The sequence below is a fragment of the Piliocolobus tephrosceles genome, chromosome 2 (genome assembly GCF_002776525.5).
Source record: "Piliocolobus tephrosceles isolate RC106 chromosome 2, ASM277652v3, whole genome shotgun sequence".
Classification (NCBI taxonomy): domain Eukaryota; kingdom Metazoa; phylum Chordata; class Mammalia; order Primates; family Cercopithecidae; genus Piliocolobus; species Piliocolobus tephrosceles.
The window spans coordinates 115588892-115601438 of NC_045435.1; the positions used below are offsets into that span (position 1 = coordinate 115588892).

The window sequence follows — 12547 nt, forward strand, 5'->3', positions numbered from 1 at the left end:
CTACTTTACTGCCAAGTTCAGCTTGTTATTCAGGCTATGAAGCGATAGCCTGGATGACAACTTCTGTCCTCCAGTCCAACAGCACCCCCCTCCCAAGTCCTGAAATGTGACAGAACGTGTTGACGTGTTGTAGGAAGCCATTCACTCAATCTCAAAAACCATGTGAATTGCTTGGCTGTCATTTAAAGCTGATACTACCTTTTATTTTTTGGGTGAATTTCTCTGCATCTGACCTTTGCAGGGAAAACCAGAAATACCGGGTATATGTCGTGATACCGCTTCTGCCAGGGTTCGAAGGAGACATTTCAACCGGCGGAGGAAATGCTCTACAGGCAATCATGCACTTCAACTACAGGTGCCAGAACTCTAAATGGTCTGTTGTGAGCTTTCAGTCATGCGTGTAAGCTGATGAAGGGAATGGCAGTGTTTCTCCGCATCCATTCAGTGGAATGGGGAACAAATGAGCACTTTATCTTACTTTCAAATCTTGGCCTGTTTGCTGGTTGATAAAATTCAAATGGAGCCTATAATGATAAATGATTGGCCTAAGACACATGGCAAACATAAAAGAACTAAAATATTAGTCCCTCTTGTATAGTTGTCTATTTCTATATATGTATAATGTTGATTAAAACTTATCTTTAAGTGGTTAAATAGCTATTGAGATTTACATGTACTTTGCAGTAAATAGAGAAAAAATAAATGCCTGAAATGGTATGATTTGCTTGTGTTTGGTTATGATTCTTTAGGTAGCAAGTCCTTCAACAAGGTTGATAATGATAGCTTCTGTTAGTAAATAAATTCCCGGGATTTTGTTTTCTCTACCACATCTTTGTTAAAATTTTAGGGAAAGTTTTGTGCTTGATATTTTTAAAAGCTGAGTTTTTATATTTATTTAAAAGGGCACACTTGGATTCCTCTGAAGGCTTCAGATATGGTCAGTGGAGCATTGTGAAAAGGGCTAGAAAGTGCTAGCTGGTGGGTGGGGAGAGCACAGGCTAGAGAGCCTGCATGGAAGGGGCTGGAAAGCAACCTTCTTTCAGGGTCACTTAACCAAAATCTCTTATTTTTGTAAACCACCTGTAGTTTCTCACCTTTCTAATCAAACCCTTTTGAAAGGTGGGAGAGGACGAATGATACCTTACATAGAACCCTTGGTAAGTAAAGCAGATTAGGGGTCAAGGCCTTGGTCAAATCGGGGGTGGAGGCTTAGATGCTCTCCTGCTTGGGCCCCCTCCCCAGATGCTCCTGCTGGAGGATCTGTGCACAGTTTGAGTTCACCATTGTAGTGGAAATTTTTTTTTAATGCTCTTTTTTCTCACTGATGTTTCAGACTTGTATCTGTTTATCTGCCAGCTTTTCAAGGATATATTTTGTTTGTTTCCTTCAGGGTGCTTTGCCTTGTTACAGTACAAGAGAGCTTTAACTGTGCTTTGGCCTATATACTTAGACTGAAGATTTGCACATTTCTAATATTATCTGATTTACAAACTGATTAAAAAAATCTTTTCAAGTATTTAAGGCTCTGACATAATGGTTAATTGAATTTTATCAATTTCATTCACCATTCTAATATTATTTTTGCAATATTGTCAATTGTAATAGTTTTCTATGACTATTTTCTTGCCTTCGAACCAGCTGAACGAAATAACACATTTGGCTTTTGTTCAGAAACAAAATCTATAACCTTTTACTATGCAAAAACATCTCTATTTGCTGGCATCATCTTTAATAATATCAGCATTTCTCAGGCATAAGTATACTCTTTATTACTGTCATAGAACAAGCAGATGAAGCATAGAATTTTTGGTTTTGTCAGATTTTATAATTCATGAACAATCATCAGAGTCTTAAGAAACAAAATCATTAGCCGAGTCCTTTATTTGAGACTATATTTTTCATTTTTAAGTGGTTTTGCTGACTTTAGAGACAGCCCATTCTAATAGTTTAATTCGTAAATTATTCTGCTAAGTGCTTGCCCTTTTCACCTCTGAGAGCAATGTGATTCTGTAAGTATTCTTATCTACTGATGCATTCTAAATTTATCTTTGCTGTTACCCAGTTTTGTAAGAGGGAAAGTTCATTCATGACCCATCGTTTTTTAATAGCCTCTCTTTCTAAAATCTGACATGAATTTTATAACTTTTCCATTTACCCAACTCAAAACAACTATCATGTCCCATTAGTAACATTACAAAAGTGATATTCATGTAACTTTTTAGCATTTAGAAATATATGTAGCATCTTCTCATAGAAGCACTTGTTCTGTTTTTACTTGTTAGGATTAAACCTACAGACATTGCATGGGATTGGTTGTTTTGAAACCTCTGTAATTATCTTTTTCCTTTACATATTTTCAGAACCATGTGCAGAGGAGAAAATTCCATCCTTGGACAGTTAAAAGCAGAGCGTAAGTAACTGCTTTTTTTCTCATATGGTGGTTTTTTATTATGAAGGCGAGGTATCAGTAATCATTAATGTTTCACAGTGTGATTGTAGAACTCTATTTATAAAAGGTACCCCACAAAATGTTCACCTGTAATAAAGCATTTATTCTCATTAAGTTGCCCCAAACCATTATTCAAATGAAGACACCAAGACTAAATAGGTAATAAAAACTGAGCATCTTTATAATTTCTATTTATTTTTGTTTGTAATTATTTTGATAATAACAATCATCTTTATGAGACATTATAGTTGTTTGTTCTTTATCTACTGAATGCAATTTTTCATACTTTTCAAATACACTTTCACAGATGTCTTCTTCTTCTTTTTTTTTTTTTTTTTTGAGACTGGGCTTCATTCTTGTTGCCCAGGCTGGAGTGCAATGGCACGGTCCCAACTCACTGCAACCTCTCCCTCCTGGGTTCAAGCAGTTCTTTTGCCTCAGCCTTCCAAGTAGCTGGGATTACAGGCATGCGCCACCACACCCAACTAATTTTTTTTTGTATTTCTAGTAGGGACAAGGTTTCACCATGTTGGCCAGGCCTGTCTGAAACTCCTGACCTCAGGTGATCTGCTCGCCTCGGCCTCCCAAAGTGCCGGGATTACAGGTGTGAGTCACCATGCCTGGCCTCAGATGTCTTCTTAATTGATTCTTCTACCTAGTTCTTGGCTACGATATATTGTAACTAGAGGTTTACCTATCTATATCTCCTTGAACTATGGGTTCAAGTATACATATATATATATATATATATATATATTTATATGGTGGGCACTCAATATTGCCCTATATCTCTGTGCAATCGAAACAAACTAAACTGGAGTCAGAACCCAAGTTGTATGACTTCCAGTTCAAGTTGGGTCCAGATTGTGAAAACCTGGACAGCCACACTAGAAAGGCTATGTTTTATCCAGAAGGCAAGAAGAGTTTGGTGGACACCTCTGAGCCCCTGGAGCAAACTCATCAAACTGACATTTATATGAAGATTCATTTACTAGATGGTGGCAGGCAAGAGACAAAGGCACATTGGTAATGGAAAAGGAGGGTCATGTGTGGATAAGGTTGTGAGGGAAGACTTGAGGGAATGTGGGAGCAGGAGAGGAAGGGAAGTGTCAGCTAATTCTGAGTTTCAATCCAACAGACCAAGAGAAGGGAGCTGCCACACGAGGTCTGGAAAAAGCAGAAGGACTCGTCCTAATCATGTGATGCCCTTCAGATATAATATAAACCTCAATTGAGTTTTTGAAGGAAGATTTTATTTTATACTGGTAGCCTCTCAAATGGGGTGCACTGGATGATGTACTGGAATGTGGGTAGAAAATAATAGACTTTCCAAGTCTGTATATTTTTAGCTTAAAAGTAAGAAATTAGGACATCAGCAGGAATGGCAGAGGAAGGATCTCCAAAAATACAGTCCTACATAAAAGCAAGAAAATATTGACAAAAGTTGTCATAATCAACTTCTTTGGACGGGGAAATTAAAGGCTTGTAACAATCCAAGAAGTGTTTAATGAAGAAAAACAGCTGAATCTTGGTAAGAATAGCAAGCTGTGTGGCATTTTAACTTGCCATATACCCACCTCCCACTTCTCAGCTCCATGATAGTCTTAAAAGCCAACAGCTGCTCAAATCAGGGTGAAAACCAGCAGCCTAGCAGCCATTGGAGGGAGCAGATCAGGGTTGAGGCTCCCATGTCCCAACAATTCTCACAGTATTGTCATTATTTGACCCGTCTGGCACTTCCCTTTAAACTCCCATTCTAAGTACTTATATTTATTTCACCTGACTCAAACCTTGCTCAGTGCAAGTAGCCTTTTTAAAAAACCTGAGTACTTAATCCCAGCACTTTGGGAGGCCGAGGTGGGCAGATCACGAGGTCAGGAGATCGAGACCATCCTGGCTAACACGGTGAAACCCCGTCTCTGCTAAAAATGCAAAAAACTAGCCGGGCGAGGTGGCGGGCGCCTGTAGTCCCAGCTACTCAGGAGGCTGAGGCAGGAGAATGGCGTGAACCCGGGAGGCGGAGCTTGCAGTGAGCCGAGATTGCACCACTGCACTCCAGCCTGGGCGACAAAGCGAGACTCCATCCAAAAAAAAAAAAACACCTGGGTATTTATCAAAAACAATCAGCAACATTTATTTAGCATCACAGCTAACTGAAGCAGCAGTAACAGTTGAGTGAGCAAGAAGCTGACTAAAAATCTTAAGAGGAAAAGCTGAGGGAGGAGATCCCCTAGTGGGCACTAGAAACCTCCAACGTATCCCTGGGAATCTGAAAGGTCATGGGTATGTGGAGGGCTGTGCCCATGCCCAGGGCAATGCGCATGCTCAGGAAAGGATTGCGAGGACCATAAGCTCTGGCCTCTCGCTGACCTTGAGGCTTTGTGCAAGCAGAAAGTGAAGCCTAAGACAGAGTGATACACTGCATGCTGGGGAGCATATAAGGCCTGTGGCCCTCACACACATACACAGAGCTCCTCAGTGAAGTGTAAGAAACTCATTTGGTACAGGCATTTAAGGAATTGTATAAAGTATGTTCTCTGGCCACAATGGAATGAAATTATAAATAACAAAAGGAAATGTTGGGAATTCACAGATAGAAGAAATTATACAAAACACTTCTAAATAAGCAAAGAATCAAAGAAGATACTTCAAAGGACAGTAGAAAATATTTTGAGATGAATGAAAATGAAACAACATATCCAAACTTATGAAAGGCAGCTATAGCAATGCTTACAGGGAAATTTATAACTGTAAACATTTATATTATTTAATAGAAAATAAAAAATCTCAAATCAATAACCTAACCTTACATTTTAGGAAAGTAGAAAAAGAAGAGAAAAATAAACCCAAAAATAAACCCAAAAGAAATAACAGATTGGAGGGAAAATAAATGAGATAATAGAAAAAAAAATAGAGAAAATTAGTGAAGCCAAAAGTTAGCTTTTTGAAAAGATCAACAAAATTGACAAACCTTTTAGGTGGACCAAGTAACAAATAGAGAAGACTCAAAGTACCAAAATCAGAAATAGAGGAGACATTACTACTGACTTTACAGAAATAAAATGGAGTGTAGAATACTATTAACAGTTGTATGCCAACAAATTAGCCCAGATAGATGGATAAATTCCTTTAAAGACACTGTATTAGTCAGGGTTCCCTAGAGAAACAGAACCAATAGGAGATAGATATATGAATTAAGAAATTATATAAATATAACTTCTCAGCCTCCATAATTACCTGAGCCAATTCCTCGTGATAAATCTTTTCATATATATAAAAGATACATGTATGAATATATATTTTATATATTTACATATTATATGCATATATATTAAATAAAATATGTATTAAAAATAAAATATATATTTTTATATATTTTATTATGTTATAATATATAGATATATTTTATATCTATATATTATAGATAGTATTTTATATAATATATAAATAAGTAATTTATATATTATATAGTTATATACCCAACTATGTAATATATATTGATATATATCTTTTATCTATATGAAAAGATGTATATATAATAAAAGATATATATTTATACATTATATATTATAAATATATAGATATATATTTTTATGTGCTATATATAAACAATATATAAAATTTTATATTATATATTATATTTTTTATATATCTATCTTTCATATATATATGAAAAGATTTTTTATGAGGAATTGGCTCAAGTAATTACGGTAGCTGAGAAGTTCCACAATCTGCAAGCTGGACCCCCAGGAAAGCTGGGTATGTAATTCTCATCCAAGTTTGAAGGCCTGAGAATCAGAGCAGCCAATGGTGTTAATCGCAGTAAAAGGGTAAGAGCAGACCAAGATTCCAACAGAAGCAGAAAAGCAAGAATCAAAAGGCAGGAATTCCTCTTCCATCTGTCTTTTGATCTCCTCTGGTGCTCAATGGATTAGGTGATGCCCACCAACAATGGGGAGGGCAATCTACTTTAATGAATCCACGGATTCAAATACAAATCTCATCCAGAAAACCCCTCACAGATACACTGAGAAACAATATTAAATGGGCACCTCTTGGCCCAGTGTTGATATGTACCATTAATGGTATTGTATTAAAGACACAAACTCCCAAAACTGATTCTAGAAAAAATTGAAATTCTAAGTAGAGCAATAACAAGTAAAGAGATTAATTTAGCAATCAATAATCTTCCTACAAAGAAAAGCCCAGGCCCGGTGGCTTTGCTAGTTAGTTCTACAATCCGCAATAGAATTAACACCAATCCTCCATATACTTCCCCCAAAAAATAGATAGGAGAAAGGAATACAATTACATGTTGCATAATGACATTTCAGTCAACAACAGATTGCAGCATGATGGTGGTCCTGTAAGATTATAATGGAGCTGAGAAATTCCTATCACCAAATGATGTCACAGTCATACTCATGTCATGGTACAATTCCTTTATTTTTAAATAAATTTAAAAATTTAGTGTAACCTAAGTGTACAGCATTTATAAGTCCACAGTAGTGCACAGTAATAATTTAGGTCTTCACATGTATTCACCACTCACTGACACCCAGAGCAATTTCATTCATGGTAAGTGCTCTATGTAAGTGTATCATTTTTGGTCTCTCTTTTTTTTTTTTTTTTTTTTTTTTTTGAGAAGGAGTCTCGCTCTGTCGCCCAGGCTGGAGTGCAGTGGCCAGATCTCAGCTCACTGCAAGCTCCGCCTCCCGGGTTCATGCCATTCTCCTGCCTCAGCCTCCCAAGTGGCTGGGATTACAGGCGCCCGCCACCTCACCTGGCTAGTTTTTTTGTATTTTTTAGTAGAGACGGGGTTTCACCGTGTTCGCCAGGATGGTCTCGATCTCCTGACCTCGTGATCCGCCGTCTCGGCCTCCCAAAGTGCTGGGATTACAGGCTTGAGCCACCGCGCCCGGCCTATTTTTGGTCTCTTATACCATGATTTTGCCATGCCTTTTCTATGCTTAGATTCACAAATACTTGTCATTAAGTTGCAGTTGCCTACAGTATTCGGTACAGTATCGTGCTGTACAGGTCTGTAGCCTAGGAGCAATTAGCTATACCATATAGCCTGGGTATGTAGTAGACTATATGATTTGTGCAGTAGGTTTGTGTGATTAAACTTTATGATGTTCAAACAATGACAAAATCACCCAATGACACATTTTTCAGAACGTATCCCCATCATTAAGCAATGCATTACTATACTTCCCAACACATTCTATGAGTCCAGTATTATCCTGATACCAAAACCATAGTCATTATAATAAAAGAAAAGGGCCAGGTGTGGTGGCTAACACCTGTAATCCCAGCACTTTGGGAGGCCGAGGCAGGAGGATCACGAAGTCAAGAGGTCGAGACCACCCTGGCCAACATGGTGAAACCCCATCTGTATTAAAAATACAAAAATTAGCTGGGTGTGGTGGCCTGCAACTGTAGTCCCAGCTACTCGGGAGGCTGAGGCACGAGAATCGCTTGAACCCGGGAGGCGGAGCTTGCAGTGAACCGAGATTGCGCCATTGCACTCCAGCCTGGCGACAGAGTGAGACTCCATCTCAAAAAGAAAGCCACAGATCAATCAAATCGATATTCCTTGTGAATGTACACACAAAGTTCCTCAGTGAAATACTACTAAACTGAATCCAGCAATATAAAAAGGATTATACATCATGACCAAATGGGATTTTTCCCAGGAATGCCTGGTTGGTTTTAACATCTGAAAATCAATCAATGTAATGCACCGTGTTAATAGAACAAAGGACAAAAACCGCAAATAATCATCTCATTAGACACAGAAAAATTATTTGGCAAAATAATTAAAACAAAACAAAAAAACCTCAAACTAGGAATACATGGGAACTTCCTCAGCCATATAAATGGTATTTGTAGATGTCATATATAAGCTGACATCATACTTAATGGTGAAATACTGAAAGTTTTCTCCTCTATGATCACTGACGAGATGAGAAAGTTCACTCTTGTCAACATTGTACTGGAGGTTTTAGTCACAACAATTGAGCAAGACAAATACATTTTTTTAAAGGGAAAGGAACAGGAAGAATAAAACTACCTCTTTTTATAGATGACATGATCTTGTATGCAGGAAATTCAAAGGAATTCACACATACTATTACAGATAATAAATTAGTCTAGCAATGTTTCAAGATACAAGATAAGTATTCAAAAATCAATTCACTTTTATACTCTAGCAATGAATAAACTGAAAATGAAATTAAGAAAACAATTCAATTTAAAATAGTATCAAAAGAATTAAATATTTAGCAATAAATTTAATAAAGGCAGTAGAAGATACATACACTGAAAATAATAAAATATTGAAAGAGATTAAGGAAGATCTAAATAAATAAGAAGATACTCTGTGTTAATGGATTGAAAGACTTGGCATTGTTAAGATGGCAGTACTCTCCAAATTTTTCTATACATTCAACACAATCCCTATCAAAATCCCAACTACCTTTTTGCAAAAAATTGACAAATCCTAAAGTTCGTTTGAAATTTCAAGGCATTTAGCATTGCCAAAACTATCTTGAATAGAACAAATTGGAGGTGTCACATACGTGATTTCAAAACTTGCAGCAAACCCACAATAATAGTGTGACTTACAGATCAACTGAATAGAGTTGAGAATCTAAAAATAGTTCTTATGATTATGGTCAATTAAATTTCAGCAAGGTGGTGCCAAAACAATTCAATGGAGAAAGAATAGTCTTTTCAACAAATGATGCTGGAAAAACTAGATATCCACATGCAAAAAAACAAAAAAAGTTGAACCCCTACCTCATATCATATACAAAAATTAACTCAAAAGGGATCAAAGGCCTGAATATAAAAACTAAAACTATACATTTCCCAGAAGAAAATAATAGGCACAAATCATTGTGACAATGGCTTCTTAGATTGTACACCAAAAGCACAAGCAAACATATAAAAATAGATAATTTGGATTTCATCAAACATGAAAGCTCGAAAGCCTTTGTGCTCCAATGAACGTTATCAAGGAAGTGAAAACACCCCACAGAATGGGAGAAAACTGTTTGCAAATCATATATATAAGGGACTAGTGTACAGAATGTATAAAGAATTCTTACAATTCAATAATAAAAATAAAAATAACTCAAAAAATAAAAAATGGGCCAAGGATCTAAACAGGTGTTTTTCCAAGTAGATATTCAAATGGCTGATAAGTACATGAAAGAAAACTCAATATCACTAATCACTAGAAATTCAACTCAAACCCACAATACAACCTCACACCTTCACATTCACTGGGATGGCAATAATAATAATAATAATAATAATAATAATAATAATAATAAAGTATTGGCAAGGATGTGTAAATAGTGGAACCCTAACACATTACTGTTGGGAATGAAAAATGGTACTGCTTCTTTGGAAAGCCGGTTTGGCAGTTCTGCAACAGTTAAATGTAATTACCCTATAACCCAGCAGTTCTACTCCTTAACATTTACTCAGATATTAAAAACAAATGTCCACACAAAAATTTGTACACAAATGTTTATAGCAGCATTATTCAGAAAGCCAAATGTCCATTAATTGATGAATGTAGCAACAAAATGGGGTGTATCCATACAGTGGAGTATTATTTAGATGTAAAAAGGCTTGAACTGACACATGCTGCATCACAGATGAACCCTGAAGACCTTACGCTAAGTGAAAGAAGCCAGGCATAACAGGCCACGTATTGTCTGGTTTCATTTTTATAATATGTCTTCAATAGGCAAATCCATAGAGCCAGTTAGTAGAATAATAGGGTGTAGGGGAGAGTGGAATGGGGTGTAACTGTTAATGAGTATAGGGTTTTTTGAGGGGGTGATAAAAATGTCTTAAAATTAGGTAGTGGTGATGGTTGTACAGCCTTGGGAATGTACTACTTATAAAACATACTGATTTGTACACTTTAAAGAAGAGAATTTTATAGTATAAAATTTATAAATTGTAAGAATTTTTAAATGATTTGGAAACTTTAAATACAAATTTAAAACATTGACAAATTAAAAATAGTGACAAGTTTTAATACATGTATATAATTTCAAAATATACATATATACATATACTGGTGTTGTGTGTTCAGCAGTTTTTCACTGATGGTCTGCTCAACCTACAAAACTTTTGAAAACAACTTTAGACGAAAGATATGTACATCACCAATAACGAATACTTCCAAAAGTTGTATCTCATTGTATGTAGGACAGAGATTTGCCGGAGTATTATCTCTGTCTCTGTTTTCTAAAGGCCTAAAATGAAGATGATACTGAATGAGTAAATTTATAAAAGATATATTGATAAAGTAAAATCGGGGAAATCATTCAGCGCTGGCAGTGGCTTGTAAAAAAGCACAGGTGAGGATATAGGAGAAGAAACAAAAAATCAAAACAAGCCTATTATGTTTTCAACAGTAAAAATGTCCTGGGCTTATTATAAGGTATTTCCTTTGGCTCTAGACCCTTTTCCTGCCTTTGCCTATTCAAGGGTTCAAATTGGATTTTAACACAAGAAGTAATTTCAATGCTAAGCCTATTTGTAAAAGATTTCCAAGTACCTTGGGAACAGTCAAAAACAAGGCATCTCGGTGGGGAAAATGTTCATATGCTAGACAAAGAGAAAAGATTAATTACATAATGCCTGTTTCTAAAGTACAAGGTTGTATTGTTGGCTTTGTTTTTGTATATGTAGTGGGTTTTAAATACATGAACTAGCTAATCTCTAATTGGATAGAGAAATATAGTTCTCTACTGTTTTAATTATTTAGAATAACAAAACTGCTGCTATGAATATGTTAAAATTCCTGAAAAGAAAACCAGCAGCTATTAGTATGTAATTATCTGACACAACAGTCTTCAGAGATTTAATGCTTAATTTAAAGCATTTCTTTATCGTTTTTATAATTTTTGTTAATTTCGGTATTTTAGCAGCCAATTTAGTATAATTTAAGGGCTAGACATTTTCAATCAGGATTAGATATGTACATATACCAAGTGCTACCAGTTTTTAAGTAACAAAAGCCTATAACAATTCTTGATGTCCTTTCACGAAATTTCCTTATAAATATCGAGTCCATTGTATTGAATTTCTCTTCTTTTTTTTTTTTTTTTTTATTATACTTTAAGTTCTGGGGTACATGTGCAGAACATGAAGTTTTGTTACATAGGTATACACGTGTCGTGGTGATTTGCTACACCCATCAACCCATCACCTACATTAGGTATTTCTCCTAATGCTATCCCTCTCCTAGTCTCCCATTCCCCTGACAGGCCCCGGTGTATGTGATGCACACACCAATGTTCACAACAGGTATGTCCTGGGATCTGAATAAATCTCCAGGTTCTCAGATACCTCCATGACATTATATAATTTGGGACTCTTTCTTATACTTGTTTATCTATTTCTTCACATTAATGCTTGTATATGCTCCTGGTTTGCTCATATTTTCTTCAAAAAGCATATGTTTCTCTGATATATCTTCATAACATAAATTAACATCACCAACCTTTGAACCTATTACATGTTGAGCCAGTTTTTTTCACAGAATAAAGTACTGGCTGAAATATTTTCTCTATTTGTTTTTTCTTCTTTCCATATAGAGTTCATGGTGAATTTATTCACATCACAAATGGGCATCCCCATAGCATTTGGCGGGCCACACTCGCATTTGTCCAAAATGCCCAGTTTCTGGCTAGGAACCATTATCTTTCTTTTAGATCATGTTACTGGTACCAACTGTTAGCTCTCTTCCCAAGGCCATTTTTCACAAAGAAATAAAGATTTAATTAATTCATAAGAATTATTGCATAGTCAAGGATGAGTGGGAAGTAGGTATGGACTGTGAGCTGACAGGCTGTCTTACTAAGTGATGTTTTGCTGATACTTTCTAGGCCTACTTTGACATGGCACATAGAGGTGCTTTAGAAAATTATAAATATGACATGTCCTAAACCTTCAAGCTGCTGACAGCTAGTCAGTATCATTAATCTTAAAAAAAATTAATTTTGAAATAATTTCAAATTTATAGAACAACTTCCAGGACTGCCATATATCCTTCATCCTAATTTC

At 36.0% G+C, this 12547-nt stretch overlaps 1 protein-coding gene across 3 annotated transcripts in view; it reads left to right on the top strand.

Annotated features, from left to right (window-relative positions):
* The window catches only part of PLD1 (phospholipase D1), a 224071-nt gene that overhangs the window by 182696 nt on the left and 28828 nt on the right, over positions 1–12547 (top strand). For all 3 annotated transcript variants that reach the window (XM_023213449.2, XM_023213447.1, XM_023213450.1), the window contains 2 exons: positions 242–355; positions 2361–2410. In XM_023213449.2, coding sequence (XP_023069217.1) covers positions 242–355; positions 2361–2410 — 164 coding nt within the window. The remainder of the gene's footprint in view (positions 1–241; positions 356–2360; positions 2411–12547) is intronic.